Source organism: Apis mellifera, linkage group LG1, assembly GCF_003254395.2.
Source record: "Apis mellifera strain DH4 linkage group LG1, Amel_HAv3.1, whole genome shotgun sequence".
NCBI lineage: Eukaryota > Metazoa > Arthropoda > Insecta > Hymenoptera > Apidae > Apis > Apis mellifera.
This window is the reverse complement of record NC_037638.1, coordinates 4,980,245-5,004,126: the sequence shown is the minus strand read 5'-3', so window position 1 is coordinate 5,004,126 and position 23,882 is coordinate 4,980,245. Positions and strand designations below refer to the sequence as shown.

Sequence of the window (23,882 nt, the reverse complement as noted above, 5' to 3'; positions counted from 1 at the left end):
ATTATATATAAAATTACGAAATATAAAAATTATTATCATTGAAAAATTGGAAAAGAAATCTTGTTAATTGTTATTGGAATGATGAAAAAATAAAATATAAAAATTATTATTGGAAAATTTGAAAAGAAATCTTAATTGTTAATCGTTTTTTCTTCGGAAAAACGTTTTTAATTATTTTTCAATTATTATATTTATTCGAATCACGAGGATAATTTTTATCAGTAATATTGTATCTTATTTGCATATAGAATCAAAGTGAAATTAAAATTTTTTTTTCAATACACATTTCACATTTTTCATTCAAAGCGTGTTTATAAATTTTACATTATTGATCAAATGTTTGGAATCTATTAATAATTAAGTAAATTAATATTTATTGAAATTATTATATAAATAAAAATAAATTTAATTAATATCGATATTAAGAAAATTTGTTTTCAATTCATTATTTCATAAGAAAAGGGAAAATTCCAATTAAAAAAAAAAATAGAATTTGAACTTAAGAAATTAAAAAATGTCTGATTTTACGATCAAGAATAAGAAAATTCTTGAAATAACTGAAATTACGTAGTAGAGTATCCTAGGGATTTTATTGATTTTAGTGATATTTGATATTAATTTATTGCTTAAAATCCAAGAGTAGAAAAAATCGAATTAACATATTTTTTTTTTATCTTTTAATATAAAATCTTATTAAAAATTACGAAAAAGTAAAAAACACGTATTACATCGAAGAATAAAATTTTTAAAATCGAACCGATCGATCTATCAGATCGAGTCTATTAGAGATTCAGTAGTGAATTGTATCCATACGTTCCTACTAGAAACCAAAGCTGTGAGTAATGCCTCTGTTTCAATATGAAACAGATTATGAAGGTTGGAGAGTTTGGATAATAGAATGTTGGAGTAGAATATCCCGATAGCGGAAGTTTAGATAGTGAAAATTCCATTGTGTTTCAAGCTTTGTTTACATTAATAGCGGTATTTATAGTTAATAATACCGATAATAATTCGAGTAATAATGGAATAATTACTTACGTGCAAAATTTTTTTAAAAAAATATTTCAATTTACAACGTAATCGATAATCCGTGAAAAATTGGCTAATTTTTGTTAAAAATATTTTCTCGACGTCGAAAATACCTACAGAAAAGATAATATTATAGATTATATTGTTATATATCGTTGAAGCGTATATACAGGTACATACGCGGTGTTATCGCTCAAAGATTAAACCGAAACGAAATATCGAAACGTGAAAAAAAAAATTATTCGATCTCGAAAAGTCACGAGAGCAACTCGTATGCGGTTCTGGAAACAATTTGTTTATTTATCGAGCACGTTTCGTACAGATAATTTAGCATGACGTGCTAAATAATTTTTTTTTTTTTTTTAAATAAATGTCACGTACACGTGTTCGATTGTATCGGGATCGTTCGTTTATAAAACCAACCTGCCATTCGTCCCATCCGTGGCTGCATTTTCAAACCGCACGGGATCACATCGTGGAATGAAATTTTTTCCTCCCTCTTTTATTTCTTCCTATTTTTTTTTTTTTTTTTTCTCTCGATCATCCATTCGTCATTAATAATGTAAAATTGAAAGCAGTAAATTAAACGTCGGCGAACGGTCGAACTGTTTCGCGCGGACTCGCTCGACCGTGCAAATTTCATCGATGAAAATCGTACACGACGCGTTGATTTGTATCATGCTCATTTGCCCGTAATATTATATTTCCGTAATATTGCAATCGCGAGCGCGGTTGTTGCAACGATACGGTACGATTGAAATCTGACGGGGAATCGGGCTGACTAGGCGTGCGAAAGTTCAATTTGAAGTTAATATTAAAAAAGAAAAATAGATAGAGAGAAAGAGAGAGAGAGAGAAGGTATAATGGAAAGTTAATAAATTTCTTACGATAGATTTATTAAAGATAAAAATCGAACGAAGCGATCTTTAAGATTAATAACGAAATGTCCGATAAAGAAACGGTGTCGCGATCGACAATTTTTCTTGCGTATTTAAATGGATTGAGTATCGTTTCAAAGCGAGGATTAATTTTGGAAGTATCCTTTTTATTTATATGATTTATAAAGTAAATTAATATGTATCATAAATTGAAGTTGTAAAATAAAAAGACGAAATACGTATTGACGTATTTAATAAAATGAATAATTGTAGAAACGTGTCTTATTTATTTCGTAGCAATATATATCTACTAATATTTGAATTTAGACTTCGTGTAGACGGATTGAAAAAATTCGGGCGAAATCGGGTAAGATCGCGGTTTCGCCCGAATGCGCCCGAATTTTTCCGATCCAACCCGAACGTTGAATCTCGGGATCCAGCGTGTATTTTTACTTAACCAATATATCCTTCGATATTTACACATATTCAATACACACTGTATTCTTCAACAGTAAAAAAAGAAATCTAATAAATAATAATATGACAAATTGGATCAGTTCGATGTTTATTCTATAGCATCAAATAATCGAAATAACACTTAATGACTCCCCTTTCAATCCGACGAAAAAATAACACGAAAGAGGCTCTATTATATACGGAATGACCGATACCCACGACAGAATCGCGTGATTGTCGCCCGGCTGGTATGCAGACAAACTGCAGCGTTTCTCTCAGAAAGAGAGAAGTAGACGGACGGACAGTGTGGTTTATATAGGGGGGACATAGAGGGGCAAAGAGATGATTCGAACGTAAGGGGTGTTCTGTCTATATACTCGCGTATACACGCACGTGTTGTGCGAGCACTAGGGGTGACTGGAGATGGAGAGGGAGGAATATACGAACATCGGCCAGGTGGTAAAGCCACCCCATGATTTTCTGACCCGTGAAACTTGCCTCGGGGGGGGGGGGGGGGATAGAGCTCCGGCCCCGCGCACGTTCTCAATCACGCGATTGAAATGCACACGTTTCTCCGCATTCAACCGGCAGATACGGGAGTACACGTGTACACACCGATAAATTCTCAACCGATATCTGTTGTTGCCGCGGCACACGTACTCTATCGGCCGTCTTATTACCGGATATCGAGTATCGATTACTACCAGAAACATTTTCTCTCGTTTCGTAATAACAATCGTGACGTCGTGTGTAACGAGCACAATGGCGGTTGCACCGGTAGCGATCGCGGAATATAATGATGCAGATTCGCGGCTCTACAATTATGAGACATTTCAATCCTGCGAAACGATAATTCAACCGTTTCGATGATTTGCCGATGCTTGGTGGAAAAAAAGATTCGCGTGAGAATTTTAAAGCGTAACTATTTCCCATCGATCTTAACCTATTAAGCAACGAAAATAAAATATAATAATAATTATTTTTAATAAAATTAAACGTTAAATATTAAAAAAAATATTTCTCGAGATTTTCACGTATACTATATAATTTTCAATAATATTTTCATAGAATTGACGATGGGGAAAAATTTTAATTGTCTCCATAGAGAAAGTGCAAAGTTTCGCGATTGCATCGTTCATTACAGCAAATTTTTAAATTCTCCCCCCTCCTCTTCGGGATAATGTATTCATAATACATAAATCGAGGGGCGAGGGATCGGTTTCAATTTGCAATTCAAAAGGCTCGGACTTATTTCGTTTCCCAGGAACGCGAATATCCGTAATAAAACAGCCCAATTTCATCGTGCGATGTACTGTAACGAAGGATGCTAATCAGTTTTCACCAAAGTTTGCACCTCGAATTCAACTATTACATAAAAAAAAAAGAAAAAAAAAACAATTCATCGTTTGATCTGTTTACGAAAAATAATTTCGAAGATACGATCGTTCGTTATCGCATCTTATTTAATTTTCTTTTTTTGAAGAATTCATATTTCGTACGTAACACATTTGTTTGCGAATAATCGAATGGAAACTTTCTAAAAAAAAAGAAAAAAACTCGTAAAAAAAGCGTGCTGAATTGCTAAGTGAAATTGCTATTGAAAATTTTGTATTTAAATGATATGTATTTAGGAAAAAAGGAATAGTAGCTTAATAATAATTTATTACCATACAAATGCGATATATTTATAAAATGAATCGGGAATAAATAAAACCAAGTATTTTATATCGTATTTTAATCTAGAATCATATTTTATCTGTTCGAAATATAAACAGTAATTATATTTAATAATATTACTTACGTAAAATAATTCATAAAAATAATTTTTCTCATCTTGAACGAGAAACGATAGAAAGGAGAAAGAAAATCAAGTTTATTCCCTATTCTAGTTTCCCTAAATTCTAGTTTTCTAAATTCCCTATTCTAGAATAATCGAAGATTATTGGTGGAAAAAAAGAACCATTAAATATTATGTCGAAATAAAATAAAATTGAATCAAGATCTAAATATAATCGATTCTTCTTTAGAAATTACATTGGGTATGTTTAAAAGTAATTATAAATTGGACTAACATCGATATTCTTTGCACTGATCAACACGCGAAACTTTTCTAACCACAATTCTAGCAAAAACTTCTTCTCGATTATTGCATCCATTTTCTTCACTAGGAAAACACATTTAACGAACCAATCCACGTCTCGGCAAACAAAACTCGTATTCCAAACACAATCCTTGTGAAAAGACTTTACAATACGACTCGGTCGAAAGGAACGATCGACGCGATATTGCGCGCACGCGATTATTGTTTTTTCGGTAGAAGGAACGTGTCATGGCGGACTCCCGTTTGGCGCCAAGTTCAAATGCCCCCCAGGGCATCTTTCCTCGCTCCTCGATCCACCGGTAATAGAAATCGAATAGAATCTACACGGTGGATGGTGGATGGATAAGATGGAAGCCGCTTCCTTGTTGTTTGTTGAATCTTTCTCTCTCTTCACTGCGTTAGAAATTGCCCTTGGGCCTGGTCTACACGGACAAACGACCCCTTTATCTTCGATTTTCTCGATTCGAAGGTACATTCAACTTTAACAGTTATTCGACTTCGAGTTTCTCTTTTTAGTTGATGTTTTTAGTATCTATGTACTTCGAGGTGAATATTTTTTTTTTTTTTTTTAGAATTGAAACGACGATTATTAAAATTATTAAAATTATAAATTATTAATATTAATTAAAATTTATTGAATGACTGGATATAAGATGTAGAATATTTTAAGTTAAGTAAATTCGAGAAGAAAAAGGAAATGGAAATGGATTTTATTAGATAGAATTCAATTGTATATGGTGGAAAGATTTTATATACGTATTTATATCTTTTTCTCATTATCTCTAAGAAATTGTTTTTTTTTTTTTTAGAGAAGATTTTTTTTTTATCAAATTTATGCTTGCTTTCTGTTCTCAAAATATTCTAAATTCTATATTCCAAAATTTTTTTTTTAATAGAGAATCAATGTATAAAAGCCAGTTAAGAATTATTCATTTATCAGGGATAATTAATATACTTTATTTTTAACTATATTTTTTTCCATATATATATATATTCCACTCTCAATATTTAATATGTACGAGAATTTTTGATTTAAAATTTATCGTACGTGTAGTTTAAGAACTTGGTTAAAAATTTCGCTCAAACATCGTTACCGTTTTATTTATTTTATTTTATTCAACCGAAATTACCGGGCAAACCTCTCTTTTCACTGCAATAACGATGGTACTCATTTTATTTGCAAAAATTTCATCACGTTTATGAAAATAAATCCCGTGGCATAAAATAACCGAACGAATCCAATTGTTCCCGATTTTTAATCGGGAAATCACTTTGACAAATTAACACGATACACCGACCTAATAACGAGATGTATAAAATTATAAATACAATATAAAACTGTTTCCTCTCGATATAAATACACGTTCGTTATTATCGTTTAATTTTTCACGAAAATGACTTTCTATTTTTTTCAAAATTTCATCATCAAATCACGAATAATTAACAATCTATATTTTATCTATTAGTTTATTTTAAATATCATAGAAAATTAAAGGAAAAGTATCTTTGATATAAGAAAAAAAAAAGAAAAAAAAATTTCGATTATCCGCTATCGATATCTCAACGATATTATCGATATTTATCAATAATCGATATCGATAGTTAGTAAAGTCGTAATATTCTGATACCGTGGCGGTACGAAATGTAATAACAACGAATGAAAAATTTTTCGATCGAATTTTTTCTTTTTTTTTTTTTTTTTTTTTTTCTCAAAATTATTCCGTTACCAACCGAGCGAATATGGCACGTTTTAAACGTTGAAATAAATTCACACAGGCGACACGATTCGAATCGATGAAATAAGGAAGCTCGCGTATTTTATGTTCTTCAAGAAACTTCGACATCGATAATGAAAATCGTTTCGTGGTCACTTGACGCGATGCATGGATGGTTCGATCGTACGTGGTTAATGGACTGGAAAGTTTGATGATTAGAAAAAGAAGAAGAAGAAGAAGAGAAAAAAAGAAGGAGAAGTTTTCTTCCAACGGTAAATTTCTCGCGAGGCTAACCTCTCCGGGTATAATTTTAATCGTAATATTTTCTGCGATGATTGCTGCTCGATATATACAGGGTGTCCCCCTGAAAATCTGTATAATTAAATTTTTTCTTTTTTCCAATTACTCGTGATCGTTCGTTATTTATTCTAATAAGTTAACTTAATCTTTGAGAAATAGAAGATAAAATTTTGAAAAATATTCTCTCCTTTAATATTCTCTATTTTTTTCTAGTTTCAAGGATGATTGGTTAAGAGTTACGTAACGATCGATAATTTGAATCAATCCGATCTGAAAAAGAAAAAGTAGAAAAATTATTTTAAAATTAGTTTTTGAGAAGCAATAAATCTATCTATCTGTTTATTATATTGTTGAAAATAATTTTTTCTTTGATATGATATATGAAATATTGATTTATAGAAAATTAATAAAATTATTAAAATTAGAAGAGATCCTCTTCGCTTTTTAATTTGATACAATTTTATTATACGTGTAAAAATCAATTATTTTCGTTCTTTCGTAAAGAAAATATCTTCGTGAAACCGCGTCGACAAATAATATGAATAACTTACGAGGCAAAATTAAACGACGTTACGAGCTTCTGCGATGCTATTAAACATTAATACACGTATGTATGAGTGCAAAGTGCAGGACTTCCCCCCCCCCTCCTCTTTTTTCTCACCTCACTTTTTTCTTTCTCTCTTTTTTTTTTTCCAGTTTTTTTTTTTCCTCTTTTTTTCTTTATTCTTCCAATAAGCTGAAACTAAACAGATAAAGCTTGTATAATGTGACTTGGAAATTAATGAACCACTTTTTATAGAGATCATTTATTCCGTATATTACCGCAATAATATTCGCATATTTAATTTTAATACAATTCAGTACATTAATATGATTTAATATCATATGTTATCGTCCAATTTAATTTAATTTGATCTAATTTGTTGATTTTTTTTTTTAAAAAAAAACCTATCTGCTACTATATAATTTTTAATTAGAACAAAAATCTGAACGCAATTTGATTGATTTATAGCTTCACTCAGCAGTAAATAAATATTATTATATAACATTAAAATAATGCACACGTGCATTATATCTCTGTTTAAATTTTCTTTTTTTTTTTTTTCAACACGTCTCGATACTTCACTCTTACCAGATTTTTTTCAAAAAAATGTATTTAACTTGTCTCGATATATAGTTGCGGAATAATTAATTCAAATTCAAATTCCAATATAAACAATCCCTAAGTCTCATATATAACTAAAAAGTAACTAGAAAAATTCCAAATTCCAAAATTATGGAATATAAAATTATCCGCATATTTCATTTTTCGTAGCATTAGAAAATCTAAAAAAAAAAAAAAATATTCTTTTATCTCCAATAATCAACTTTTCTTTCCATATCTCTTATTACTCCACTCCTAATTTTTCAATTCTCCAAGAATTGTATTATCCTCGAATCAAGAACCTACAATAATAATAATAATAATAATAATAATAATAATAAGTCTCGTATATAACTAAAAAGTAACTAGAAAAATTCCCCATTCCAAATTTCCTATATGGAATATAAAATTATCCGCATATTTCATTTTTCGTAGCATTAGAAAATCTAAAAAAAAAAAAAAATATTCTTTTATCTCCAATAATCAACTTTTCTTTCCACACCTCTTATTACTCCACTCCTAACCTCTTTTTCAATTCTCCAAGAAAGTGTATTATCCTCGAATCGAGAACTTACAATAATAATAATAATAATAATAATAAGTCTCGTATATAACTAAAAAGTAACTAGAAAAATTCCCCATTCCAAATTTCCTATATGGAATATAAAATTATCCGCATAATTCATTTTTCGTAGCATTAGGAAACCTAAAAAAAAAAAATAAAATATTCTTTTATCTCCAATAATCAACATTTCTTTCCACATCTCTTATTACTCCACTCCAAATCTTTTTTTCAATTCTCCAAGAATTGTATTATCCTCGAATCGAGCACCTACAATAATAATAATAATAATAATAATAAGTCTCGTATATAACTAAAAAGTAACTAGAAAAATTCCCCATTCCAAATTTCCTATATGGAATATAAAATTATCCGCATATTTCATTTTTCGTAGCATTAGGAAACCTAAAAAAAAAAAAAAAAATATTCTTTTATTTCCAATAATCAACATTTCTTTCCACACCTCTTATTACTCCACTCCTAACCTCTTTTTCAATTCTCCAAGAATTGTATTATCCTCGAATCGAGAACCTATAATAATAATAATAATAATAATAATAATAAAAAGAGTTTTGAACTGAAAAACGAATGGTGGAACGAAAGTAAATTTTTATTCGATGTATATATATATATAATGGATCACCTATCGCCGATTAAACGTAACGGTTCGAGTCGCGAGAGGATGGAGTACGGTGAGCCGAGTAGCCGGTTAGAAAGGTGAAAGATCAATAGGAAGTCGTAGCGGTGGATTTCTCGAACAAGTTGATACAGACGCGATTCTGTTCGCGAGGTCATCGAGCAATGGATTTGCCAAGGTGATCAAGAAGTTTCTAGCAGTCGCTAGCAGTGGCGCGTGTCTCGTTTCAAAATGCGTAAATTTTGCGTAAATTTTATATCGCGTGTTTCAAACGTATATATATATATGTATTATTTTAATAGATGCATTACTTCAAACATTAAATTTCTTACGCCTATTTATTCTTTTTTCTTTTTTTTAAATATATTATTTCGAATTTTATCAATTGCCTTTGGAATTTTAAACGTGACAGAGTAAAAGAGAATTTGTTTAACAAATATTACACTATGCGCACACGTTTGTAAACGTGAAAAAATTTAACGCGTCGTATTTACGTATACATCGATATCAAAATAAACTCATTTTTGACTCTTATCGAAAGGTAAATTTATTTTTTTTTTAATTTGCGGTTCGTTCATATTCCAATTTACGTGATTTCCGCGCTTTAAAATTCCTTACACTCGATAATGTTAAAACGTTACAAACGAACCGGTTACGTAGATAGATAAAAAAAAAAAAAAATATGCAATTAATGGAATCGATGAACGAAAATCGTTCAAAAGAAATATTGTAAACAAACGTCAGCTAACAGCGAAAGAAAGAAAGAAAGAAAGAAAGAAAACATTGAAATTGTTGAAATCGAAACTCGATACGAAACTATACGAAAATATAGCGGGCATAACAACAGCGGTCGCGTTCGAGAAGGTCGAAAGCATCGTTCCTATTTCTAGTAGTCCATTAGTCGGTCGAGCAGGCGAGGGGAAAAAAAACGTAATAAACCGCGACACGTCGCGTCTTCCATAACGATATAGAAGCGTCGACACCGGAGAAAGATTAAATTGCCGCCCCCCACCCCGCGTCAAACCCCCCTCCCCGCGCGCCCTTTCCCTTCTTTCGTTCGTTAAGAAAGATGAAATTTGCCTTGCGACAAAAATTCATGCCTTGTGCATCGTTATTTTATAGAAGAAAGAAAAATTCGGATCCTACGTCACTGTCATTTGTATCGAATCGTATTCGTATGTGGAAAATAATTTAACACGTTTTATTTTATTTCTAATTATATCTAAGGCGAAATAATAATAAGTGAAAGAACGAATTGAAAAATGTTGAGAATTAAGTAACGTTGGTTAAATTGAATCGTTGTATTGATTTGTTACACGAATTTGTAATGTACAACATTTTTTCGAAGGGATGCATTGATCACATTCGTCGCAACAATGTGTCAAAATGTGAAACTGTTTACCGCAGTTTGCACGTACAAATAATACACGTATATATATAGAGTAAAATATCGGCATCCTGGTAATTGAATTAAAATGATCAATATTCGTATATCAAATATATCACACATATGTATTAATATCAATAGGAATAATTCAAGTTTTGACGTGATGTAAATGAAAATTATTACAAGCAGGCCATCGCGAAATTATTGGCATAAACTTATCCGCCCAATTTTATCCCAATATTATTACCCATAAATATTTCATCGATCCGTTGCTCTCGATCTAATAATAATACGCCGATTTATATGTTGCTACAAACTACTGCTTCCTCGAAAACGATTAATAATTTTCATTTTTCGAGAAAATTATAAAAATTAATTCTTTGTACATATTCGTCTTTTGTTTTTTCTCTCTCTCGAATCCCTCGAGATGGAAACTCCTTTCCACGTCCTCCTTTTCTCCCCCTCACCTATTTTTCTTTCGTGTTTGCATTTTAGCATCGTTATTATTGGTGGTAGCCAGGGACGACGTCGAGACGTCGTCGTCGTCGTCGTCTCTCTCCACGGCGACGGTATCATTGTATTAACACGGTCGAATGGAAATTACACCGACTTGGTCATCTTACGGCGTCGTTTCACTTTTAATGAAGAACGAGCGCTCTACGATTCCATTTTATCACCACTTTCTCAGCAGAGTAGCAGCGTAACGTTCCATTCCTTTTTTTTCTTAATTTTTTTTGACTAATGTAAAGTAATTTGGATTGATTATAAATTTAACATCGATTAAAAAAACAAAGATCAATCAGCAGAAGATTTCGTGAAGGTTATGTTTTTTTCGCGTGATGGAAAATATATAATTTTAGAGAGATTTAATAAATGTATATTATATTTAGGTATATAATTAAAGAGATAAATATATTTCGAAAATTTGAGAATTTTATTAATTATAATTTTATTTTTAAATAAGTTGATTAAAAAATTATTCCATCGTATCAAAAATTAAACACCCGCGACAATCTTAATTCCTCTAATTTACTTTACCTCCCAAGTCGTACACGAGTTCCAGAGGGTAATTGAATCATGCTTTCCTTTCCTCGTTACATGTTCACCCGTAGCCAAGACGTTGTGTACTTCTTTCCACAATTCGGAGCAGACGGCTGCACCGTGGAAAATCGTCGACCAGAGTGAAACTTTCTAAGTGCAGACTGCATAATCCATCGCATGTCGACGCGCGCGTGTATATACGTATATTCGCCGTTCTAACGTCGAGCTATTGTTTCGCGGGCAAAAAAAAAAAAAAAAAAACGGTACACTCATTCAGCCAAGCTTGTGTGTACGCGCGTGATCAACTTTTAACCTCGATGAAAATGTAACAGGTAGCTCAGAGTCGAGAGAGAACGTGAAAAGGTGCGTAACGATACTGCGCGACGCGTATATAATCCATATATTCTTTCGAATGTAACGTGATGAAATTCATCGGTGTTTTAACTTTTTCTCCTCCTTTTTTTTTTAATGGAATATATTCATCGAGCAATGTCCACATTAGCCTTTATCGTTATTCAAATTATTTCTTGAAAATGGAATCTTTTGAATTTCAAGTATTTTGATATAAATTGAACGAAAATTTGACGCAAGTATTTCTTGGGCGAGTTGCATGAATTTTTTCTCCGTCGTTCAAGTAGAATCCACCGAAGCCAGATAGACAAGCGTGTAAGAATAAATAACTAGATTTGATTCCACCGTAGACACTAAAGGAGGCGCTATTGTATGGTGCAAGAACTAGTGGATAGTGAAAGTTTGGAAATGAGTGAATTGTTGAACTTTTAACCTGTTGATAAAAGGTTTGAAATGGTTTTTCAATTGTAACTTAATTTTATTAGTTATTAAAATTAATATTATACGTATAAATATAATTTGATTTATATCGATAGATATTTTTTTCCTCGAAGAAATCTTTCGAAATTCTAACCTAACTTTTGGTTAAATTCTTTAATATTAAATAAGAATTAATGGTATAATGTATCGACAGTAATTTTTATACACATCGATAACTTTCTCTCGAAGGAATTTTTCAAGATTGTAAAGTTCTAAACTTTTAATTTTTGAGGAATTTTCATTCGATTAATGTAACACGATAGAATTTGAAGTATATAAATTTTGCGACTCGAAATGTACAAGTTTAAATTCGATCAAAGAATCGGTATAACAGCAATCCTTACGATCGACCAGGATAATATAAGTCAGATCAGTTTCAATAATGTCTGGTTGTTGGCCAGGCTCCAAGTCTTTAAACATTATGTTACATCAGTCTTTCGATACCGTTTTCGCGCCTATGTTACCACTATTTTTCACTTTGCATACCGCGATCGTGTATGCTGATCGATGAGCCGAGAATGTTCGTCCGTGGACGAATAGAGATAAATCTGAGACAGTGTGTACTTAACGTATATATTATCGTACACGATGCTTCGATGCCACCTTTTATCATTCGCTTTCTACGAACAATTAATTAATCGCGAATTAACTACTCGGTGCATACAATTTCTATGAGAATGCTTATCTATGTTTGAAATTATATCGAAATTATTATCTTTTTAGATTGCACAAATTTCTACGGAAATAAAGTATTTATATTTAAATACAAATATATTCTGGAAAATTAATGAGAATTTTTAAACTGTGTAAATATCATCGTAATAAAATAATTATAATTATTCGAATGAAAAAATGAAAAAATTTTAATTTATAAATAAATTCTCTCTCCTTTAGAGAAAGAAAAACGTGGAAAATTTTCCAATTAATCTAAATATATTAAAATCCTACTATATACTTATAATCCTTCACACGTATGATCAAAGTAAAGAAAAAAGAAAAAATCGTTAATAAAAGTCGTACGGATTTTTATCCACTCAACTTTCTTCCGTTTCCGTTCCGCAATTACTTCGACGAAGAAGCTGCTGGTAATCAGACACCGGAATATACAGTGTCGTTTTTACGTATTATTATTGCACCGCCGATTAGATTAGATTAACGAGCCAGTCATTAACTAAGTTTGCATCGCGTATACGCGATGAGAAGTCTCGTTGCCCTCTTCTCCCCACCTCGCTCCCCTTTCTTCCATCTCTCTCTCTCGCTCTCGCTCGCTCTTCCCCCCTTTCTCTTTTACCCCTCTCCCCTCGTATCCTGTTGGCTCGATGCTTGATTTGTCACAGTGGCGTTTGTGTAAGCACACTCTGTCATCGTTCGTTGAATCCGCGGAGCAAAAACTATTTTGCTCCTTCTTGATTATCCGATGTGTCATGGAAAACAAATTAATACCGTTTTATTGAGTTTTATTATGCTTTTCTTTTAAGCAACATTATAAACGTTCTGTTATCGTTGTAAATATTCGAATATGGGATTAAATTAATTTTTTCCATTTTTTCTTTTTTTTTTCTTTTCTCGTAAAATTTTTTACAATCTTATATTTTATGTTCGAAAAAAGAAATTTATGTACATTTATATTTCAAACGAATGATATTTAAGATAATTGAAAAAAATTTCGACGAATAATATTCGATTTTGAGTAATATTTTAATAATTTCGATTTTATTCACGGAACAATATTAGCCGCTACTAAGGCGATGCGATCCATTAAAAATCCATGGAACGGTACTTTTCTTTATTAGTACTGGATCCCTTCTTGCAACCACAAGGCGGTTTCTTCTACTCGAAAGCGGTTTATCATAACATCGGCCTCTCGGTGACTTGTGTGTCAGGCCTTCCCGTTCTAGTTTTATTTTTACGCGAGGATGGATTTATTTCTAACAGTAACTACGCTTGTGCGCCTAGGAAATTGCAAATTTATCATTACGACTTTAATTCACCGATTTTAATTCTCATTTACAGCGTGTATATATATATATATAAATGGTGTCTATTTTTATTTCGTTCATTTTATACAATTTTTTATATTTTTACAATTTATGTAAATAGTTACTTATAAATAATGCTTGTTAATTTACTTGTCGATTTTTTTTATTAATTGTTCAGTTTCAGAAATATATATTATTGAATTAATAATTATGGAATTAAAATATTGATAATTTTTTTTTTTTTTTGGATAACGAAATCTATAATTACAACATTCTAATTAAACATATAATCTCTATAGTACATTAAAGCTCTCGAAATAACTTCAAAGTTGTTTCTGAGAACTCTAAATCAAGTATCATAATATAAAAGCAGACTTTGATCTTCGAGAATGTTCTGTATTATTATTAAAATATAAAATAGTATAAAATATATTATATTGTAAATATGTTGTAAAATGATCAAAATATTACGAAAAAAATATTTTTATACTTATTAGATAATACACACAAATTCCGTGAGTCATCGTATATATTTATATTCTATATATATATATATATTTCATTCAGCGACTCATGATCTTCCATTTAATCAATTTTTGAATAACTAAACAGTAAATAAATAAATAAATATATACTTTTTTTTATCAAAAAATCATTAAATTTTAACGAATTACATTTTTCTTTCCATAAACGTCGCAAAGGATAATCTTCTATTATCGATAATCGATAAAACAGACCTTTTCCCCCAACTCGGTAAAAAAATTTATCCCTAAAAGTTTAGTCCCTAGTTTAACCAAACTAAAATAAAAAGATTCTCTCTGATCAACGGATGTATTCGCGCATAATAATTTTCGAAAACTAAGCTAATCGAAGTTTTATTTATATGAAACGAATAAGTAACGACGAGTGTCTGGACATGGAACGATGTGTACAGCCCCTTGTCCTCAAGAGACTCGACGCGAGTAGTTTTCATTAGGACTCGAATTGGCCTCGGGGAAACGTGGTTTAGTTGGATCTTGCACGGAGGGCCGTCTAAGTATATCCATGTTATTTCTGTCGGGAGCTGACGCACTGTTTCACTCCTCTCTCTTCTCTATTCGCGTCTTCCAAAGAATTATCCTCGTGTAAGCAAACCGCGATACACTTGGACCGAAATTATTTCGCTTCTCGAGAATTCGATGGTGCTAGGGGATTTGCCTATGGTGTCCCTAGCCCCCCATCTGGCTCCACTGACTTTGGAGGGAAAATTCGTGTTGTTCATCATTTGTTTATCGTTTCTTCCAGGTTCAGAGAGTTGTCAATCCATATCCAGATTCTGATTATTGACTCATTTTGTGTCTTTGATAGACTATAATACTTTTTTATTATTCCATGTAATAAAACCTCATAAAAGGAACGTTTGATTTTAGGTTCAGGTAGTTCAATGCATCTCAAAATTCTGATGATTTTGATTATTAATTCAGATTCTGTCTTAATATGTTTTATGACTTTGGAAGAAATAAATGTCATTTAGTGTCATTATATGAGGTTCAGAGAATTTGATAGATGCAGAGATTTTGTCTAAAAATTATGTTAATTAACTTGGTATCCATCTGATGATTCTGATGTTGTTGTATTTCAAGGTGTTTAGGGAATTTTGAAAAGAGACTGGGTTTCGTATTCAAGGTCTTTTACAAGAATTTTTGGAAATAGATATCGGTTACGATGAATAGAATTGGGAAATTAAGAATTGGATTAGATCATATCTAACTAAGGAGTTCCGAGAAATAGTACAACTGGAAGTTATTGCCAAAGTCACTTTTAGTCGTCGTTACTCGGTTTCCACTGTTCATGACGAGGAGTTTTATTGCGTGTCCAAGCTGTTTTACGAGTATTTGTCGAAATAGGTATTGCTGATAAATTGAGAAATTAGGAATTGGATTAGGTCATGTTTAATTAAGGGTTTCATAGGAACGGTTGTGCAGCTGGAGTTCATTTCAATTGGAACTATTGTATATTCTTTTTTTATACTTCTAATTATATCTGATTAACATTCATTATCATTCAAACACTTGTTTAAAAAAGGAAACATCATTTATCACTATCCTCTGCTATTTAATGTAACTTGGTCAAAGTTTAAAGAAATCATATTTTTATCATTATTAAACTAACTTTATGAGATTCAATCATATGGTTGTGAGAAAATGTGTATGTAACTCAGAGGTTTTGTTTGAAGTTACAAGTAATTCAAAATCAGTCAGAATGAGCATAAGTTGCATTAAATTAATTTAGATGTGTAACAGTGAACTGGTTCATAAAGGGAGAAAATAATTGTTTTCCAGTTGTAATTAAAACACAAGGGCAAAGTAAACTGTATATTATTGTCATAAACTTAACAAGTGCAATAGAATTTAATACTGGTTAAAGAAGAGTAGATTATCTGTGAATAAAAATATTCAAAAGACTTGTAAATTTATTCATATATTAATCATATACTACCTCATTAACTTAATTATTAAAATTATTATCTTTTCTATCTTTAATTATAATTAATAAAAATTGATTATAAAAAATACCAGAAAAATCTATATTTAGTAAAAATTAACAAAAATCATCAAATTATATCAATTATAAAAAAAAAAAATACTTCTATGAATCTAATGAAAAATCGACACGAAAAGTCACTAGATTGTCACACTCGTCCAAACTCGAACCTAACCTAAAAAAAAGTAAATTAAAATAAAATAAAATTCGCGTCTAGTAAATAAATGACAAAAGTCACTAGACTGCGCGATTGTCCAAACGATCGGGAAACGAAGTTACTCTCAACGAGTTTCGGCAACAAGAAAGAACGACGAGGACGCGTAATAACGCCCCGCAAAGGCGAGCCACAGCAGTACGAATCTCGTGTGGGGAAAGCACCGAGCGTGGCAGCACGAGCGCAGCGCGTATTACGACGATCATGGGTCCCCGTGACTCGGTGCCTCGTCGTGAATTATTCATTGGTGCCGTTGGGCCCTCCGCTCACGTGATCCGTCAGCCAGCTCTATACATATGTATACAACGCACCTACAATCGCGTGTGCGAGCATCCTCCCGGCTTCTCCTCTTTCGTCACTCGCTTGTACACTATCGCTCATAAGTATTTGGTCGAGTTGCGATCGTCGTGTCGTTACAATTCGTAAATTGATTGATCCAGGTTCGACAGGACGATATCGTTATGATTTATGATATTTGTGAAAATTTATAGTTGCGTTAAAAAAAATTAAAAATAAATTGAACGTAAGAATATTTAAAAAGTATAACGTTTTGCGAATGGGTGTATATCTTTTGAACTGTAGTTATTTTTCACACGTATATATGTATATATATGTGTATGGAGGTTAAAGAGAAGTGGAAGAATTTAATATAAGAGACTTTTCCTAGAAAGGACAGGGGACGTAGGAAGGTTAAATTTTCCTTTTTTTGAATTAATAAATTGGATTTGAATTTTTTTCTCGATATTTTAGATTTTTAAAAGATTTAACGATGATTTATGACTCTGGTGAGGAGGATTAAAGAGAATGAAAATTTTTTTTATCCCGGATAGGTGTCGTTTAAATTAACATCATTTTTTTTCTCATTCGTTTTCATTCTCGCATAAAACGTGGGCGGTCCAAGAGGAGGCAGGCCATGCCAAACGAACTATTAACCTCGAACTTGCCACGACCTCCGACGCCCGTTCACGCTTCCTATCCCGACTCTGTATTCTTCGTGGAACCAACGAGTGCAGTTTCATTTTTACTTTTATACTCACGTCAATCATGATCGGTTCTCTTTTCTGTTTTTTCCCCTCCTCCCCCCCCCCCCCCGGTTCGCGGTTCTTTAACGCCAAATTAAACGTTCAATCCCACTCTTTCGCATCAAAAATTACGAACCGATATTTTTATCTTTTTATCTTTTTATCCTGTCGACCTTTTCACTATTTTTAACGAAAATAGGTTAATAGTGGTAATTATTATCGGAAAAAGTTTCGAAGTTTAAAAAAAGATTATTACGTAAATAACCAATAATTTGGTTAAAGATTAAATCGTGGAAATAATTACGAAAAAAAAAAGACAAAATTATTAATTACTCGATTTTACAAATGAAAAAATTTTCAAAAGTGAAGAAGAATTAAAATATTAAATTTTAAAATTTATTTACGACTTCTAAAAGTAACTAGAAATCTCTAGATAAAATAAGCTAGAATTATTTTTACGAGAAATCGTTTCAATAGTGCCAACTGTTACGATAGCAGATATTTGATTTCACAAACGAAAAAATTTTCAAAAGTGAAGAATTAAAATATTAAATTTTAAATTTTATTCACGACTTGTAAAAATAACTAGAAATTTCTAGATAGAATTATTTTTACGAGAAATCGTTTCAATAGTGCCAACTGTTACGATAATAGATACTCGATTTCACAAACGAAAAAAATTGTCAAAAGTGAAGAATAATTAAAATATTAAATTTTAAAATTTATTTACTACTTGTAAAAATAACTAGAAAATCTCTAGATAGAATTCATAAGCTAGAATTATTTTTATGAGAAATCGTTTCAATAGTGCCAACTGTTACGATAATAGATTTCACAAACGAAAACAATTTTCAAAAGTGAAAAAGAATTAAAATATTAAAAAATTTTAAAATTTATTCACGACCTGTAAAAATAACTAGAAATCTCTAGATAGAATTATTTTTACGAGAAATCGTTTCAATAGTGCCAACTGTTACGATAATAGATTTCACAAACGAAAACAAAAGTGAAAAAGAATTAACAAAAATATTAAATTTTTTAATTTATTCATGACTTGTAAAAATAACTAGAAATTTCTAGATAGAATTATTTTTACGAGAAATCGTTTCAATAGTGCCAACTGTTACGATAATAGATACTCGATTTCACAAACGAAAAAAATTGTCAAAAGTGAAGAATAATTAAAATATTAAATTTTAAAATTTATTCGCAACTTCTAAAAGTAACTAGAAATCTCTAGATAGAATTCATAAGCTAGAATTATTTTTATGAGAAATCGTTTCAATAGTGCCAACTGTTACGATAGTAGATTTCACAAACGAAAATAATTTTCAAAAGTGAAGAAGATTTAATGAAAATATTAAATTTTAAAATTTATTCACAACTTGTAAAAATAACTAGAAATTTCTAGATAAAATTATTTTTACGAGAAATAGTGCCAACTGTTACGATAGTAGATACTGGATTTCGCAAATAAAAAAAATTTTCAAAAATGAAGAAGAAAATATTAAATTTTAAAATTTATTCGCAACTTCTAAAAGTAACTAGAAATCTCTAGATAGAATTCATAAACTAGAATTATTATGAAAAATCGTTTCAGTAGTGCCAACTGTTACGATAGAAAATTTTGTTCACAATTCTCTAAAAATAATTTGAAAAAAACTTTCAAATAATTTAATTAAGCTCGTCGATAGCACCAACTGCCTCGATAGATTCTCTAATTAAAATCGAGAATTGACGGGATAAAACGAAGTGCATAGGGGATTTTTGATTCCGAGTCGAGTGACACGCGATTTAACGATCTCTTGAAAATTAGCCGCTCGTGGATCGGTTAGGTGGAGCGTGAGAAGAGAATAGAGGGAGAGAAAGAGGAGATGGTAACGGCAACGATGAGGAGTAGCTTAGCGTCATTGAAAGGTCAACACTATCAAGTGCACACTTGTCGCCCGGCTCGTTTACAATGCACGCTGCATCCCGAGCGGCAGGCACGTCGCTTTCCTACGGTTCGTTCACCCCGTACCGAAATTTCTTTTCAAAGTATCGCGTTCCTCGCGGACAGGAAGAACGTGGAATGCCACCGATTCTTCTCGAACCTTGCACACGGTTGGATTTACGAAAAAATAAAAATAAAAAAAAAAAAATTGCAACCTGGAGGAATTTAATGTGCATAGAAATTTTTAGGGACACGAAAAATTCGTCGAATCGATCGTTTATTAAAAATGATCGGATTATTAGTTTTACGCTTTTCAAATATGATTTTAGATTCATTTTAATAAACGTAAGCGGAAAAAAAATTTCGGTTTTTGCTCTAAAGCATTATTTTTTAAGATCGTATATTAATTAAAAAGATTCAGAATTCAAAGATCTATCTTTTTTCATCTACTCGTTGCATTTTTTTTTTCCGAAACAAATCCAACTAATCACGAAACAAGTCCAATTCCAATAATTTCCCTCGCCGATAACCAATAATTCGTGATAATCGCAAAAACGCGAGCGGCGGATAACGCCATGTTTCGACTATGTTTTCCCTTTCTTTTTAACCACTTCATCGCTCTCCCGCTCGTTTACATAATTCAAATTATCCTCCCTATCTCCCCGGTATCCTCTCATCATGATTCCCCCCTCGTGGCCCAAGCCCTTTCCTCTCTTTGAATGCAATTTCAACGTCCACGCGGTTTCGCGTCCCGCGTCGCGACATTGCAGTCCAATTAAACTAGCCGGCCGAACGAATTCCCCATCGTCCATTTCCATTTTCACGTACCAGCCCGCCACCGTTGTATTTATGTGTCAATTTCCGTGAGTCGCGACGACGGATGACCGCGCATCCGTGGGGCTATGGTGGTGGGGATGTACACACGGTCAGGCAATGCGTAGGCGAAGAGGGGATAGGCAGAGAGAGAGAGAGAGAGAGTGAGAGTGGTGGGGGTAGATCGAGATGGGAAGGCATCATCGACGGGTGGCTATCTAGAATTCGAAGCTGGGCCGGTTCGTTTGGCGCCAGGCCAGGCCGACTTACCCAATTAGGTTTCATCACTGGGTCGCCAGCTAGCCGGGGGAGAGGGGAAGGACTGCCAATATTTGCAATACCTAACTAAACTGATCCAATTATAACCAAACCACTGCTCCATCACTCGATTGACGTATAGTTGTGCTCTTCTCCACCAGATACGCGTGCTACCCGCGTTGGATTTCGCTTTTCTATCGTTCGCAACTACAGTTTTACATGGACGGTAACATTGCATGGAGAGAGATCCCTCGAGAGGAGCGAGATAGATGAATTGAAGCGGGATATGATTGGATACGGTAAGGTGTATCTAGGGATATATAAGGCTGGTTTTTGATCAAGTGTAATAGGGGAGGGGAGATATGGGATAGGAGAGGTTTAATTGTTCGTATGTCGAGGACTGTTGGGGTTCATGATGATCAAGTGGATGGTTAGTTAGGAGATTGGTGTTTCGGTTGAAATTGAGTAGATAATTTGGCATATTGGGATATTATGTTAATGGGAGTGGATGAATAATCGAAGACGATACGACGAGATGATCGTGTGCATTGAAGTTGAAATTCTTCTAAGGAAACAATCGAATGCATTTACAGAAAAATTAAATGTGCAAAAATATATAATTCAATTATCGGTATTATATTATTCATTTAAATCATTTTACAAAAGTTGCATTGAGTCACGAGTTTCCATTTATTGTTCGTAACTCGAGAACCGATATATACATTCTTATATCATTTTTTTTCCTCACAAGATTCATTCTTACCTCTATATACCTCCGCGAATGTATAACGATTGCAATATGCATTCAATATGAATCACCCTGTACACACCTATATCCATACAAAGTAGGCACTATCAATAGCCAAGAGAAAGATAGAATTAACTATATACCACGAGTGGAAATGCCCCCAACTTGGACAAAGGGGGGAACGGAGACGGAGAAAAGCGACAAAGGGGGGGGGAGGCGGGTGTCAGCGGGATCGTGGGGGGGGAGAGGGGGGTCGGCGCAAGTGTAGGGGGCTCTAGTGGCGAGCGGAAGAGGGAAGAAAAGAGATGGAAGTAGCGCCGTGGCCGCTCGCCGCTATTCCAGGCATTCGATTTGGTATTTTTCTTTGTGTATCGCGGATAGTTCGAATTGTTCTGCAAGCAGGGCATTGATATATCGTCCCGCGGGTCCTTTGAGCCGGCCAAGCGGCTCCGAATTATCGTTCGCGTACTCTCACGGAACCTACTCCTCTACCTCCTCTACCTCCTCCTCCTCCTTCTCCTTCGTGTTGCCCCCTTTCGCCGAATGCACTTCACCACTCCCCTCCCCCTTTCAAACCCCCTCACCACCTCTTTTATCTTCACTATACACCGAACTCTCTCCTGGACTCGGTTGGATCGGCTGGTTGCCCGTCTTTTCTGACCCCTGGCATCGCTACCCCTTTACCATCCCTTTTAGACCTTCTCTCTCTCTCTCTCTCTCTCTTCTCTCTTCTTTCTCTTTGTTGGATGGCTACCGGTCAATTTATCCACCGCTTCTTTTTATTCTTATTCTTTGCTTTATTTCGGTTCTCCCTCTCTCCAGAGCTTGGAAATCTACTCATACCTTACGCGCTCTCTCCCCCCCCCTCCTCCCTCCCTCCTCTCCCCGTATCTCCTTCTCTACGTCGAGGAACGCTTTTTCGTGGTGTTCGCGTTCGGATACCTCGCTTTTGTCTCTCCTTTACGTTGTCCCTGTAAAAGTGACCTCGGATCGGGGAACGCGAAGCCTTTGGGAAGCCGACGATGAGAGATCGCGAGAGGAGGAGAGGTTGTTGCGCGAGAGGAGGAGTCTTCGAGAAATTTCTCGCGTTGTCGAGGATGGCCTGCGGAGTCGTGATTGGTTGGCGTTAAAAAAAATTCTTTTTTTTTTTTTTTGGTAAAATTTTATTTTTTTCTTCTTCTTCGCGAATTAAGAAAATTTTCCAGATATTCTCTCTCGGATGATGATTAAATCGATGTTACACGCTTGCCTTCGAGTCTATATTGAATTATAATCAATGAAACAAAATGTAGAAAAATTTTTTTTTTCCTTTTTTTTTTTTTTACTGTTAGAAAGTAATCGTACAATTTCGATTTTTTCGAAAATGTCCAATGTAAAATTGTCGAGTGACGGCCTCTTCGAATAGATGGTTGATAAGGACGCTTTGAGCAGTTTAAATGATTTATGATAGTTTGATGTTAGTTAATGGGAATTTAAACGTAGCGTTGGATTTCTTCGATTAGGAATGCGCGTAAGAAAAGGTTGTAAGAGATTTGTGCGTTTTATGCGATGTGACCCGTAATAATCGTTAGTGAAGGAAATTTGTCAGGAATTTTAACGTAATTTTAAAATTACAAGGAATTATTACATGTGTAATAATATTTCCCCAATAATACTTATTAATGGTAATTTAATATAAATATTTCACGACGACGAGAATAAAAAAAAGAAAAAAAGAAAAATTACGAAGACAAAGAATTTTTTTCTCGTAGAAAGTTACACTTTTTCTCTCCCAAATTTTTTTTTTTTTATTACAATAACTCCTGTTTCTAGCAGCTCTAAGGCATTAAAATTTCTTCTTAAATCCACGCGTTTGATCTTCTTTTCGTACACGGCGATGGATCACGCCGTTTTATTGAATTTCCTTCCTGCACCCATTTTCCTTCGCGACACTTTCATCCCCCTCTCCACCCCCGTTTAAACATCAACTTTTATCTCTCTTTCTCTCGTAGATTCTCTCTATTCTAACAATTTCACTCGTAAATCTATTTATTAAAAATCCAAAGTTGGAAGAATTTGGAAAATTTTAAAAATTCCAGAGGATGTTCAAAGTTTCGGATTCCCGAGTTTCAAAAATTTCTAAATTCCAATGAATTATCGAATTAAAAAAAAATTATCTTTTCAATTTAATTAACACGCTAAATCTGACGTGAAAATTATCACTGTTTAGAATACAAAGAATTTTTAAAAAATTTTTACGTATCCGATTATAGAAATAATATCTTCTTTATCGAGAGATACGTTAAAAATTGTTTACAATGTATCTTACGAT

The 23,882-nt window shown here is 32.9% G+C and overlaps 1 protein-coding gene across 6 annotated transcripts in view; it reads left to right on the top strand.

Annotated features, from left to right (window-relative positions):
- Nucleotides 1-23,882, top strand: part of LOC408616 (transcriptional enhancer factor TEF-1) — a 181,833-nt gene that overhangs the window by 6,854 nt on the left and 151,097 nt on the right. Inside the window, exon 1 of one of the 6 annotated variants that reach the window (XM_026446055.1) lies at nt 21,095-21,122. The exons of 4 other annotated variants lie outside the window; for them this stretch is intronic. In XM_026446055.1, coding sequence (XP_026301840.1) covers nt 21,110-21,122 — 13 coding nt within the window. In that variant the 5' untranslated portion in view covers nt 21,095-21,109. Of the gene's footprint in view, nt 1-21,094; nt 21,123-23,882 lie in introns of those variants that run through there. One more of the 6 variants, XM_026446053.1, reaches the window with a different exon arrangement.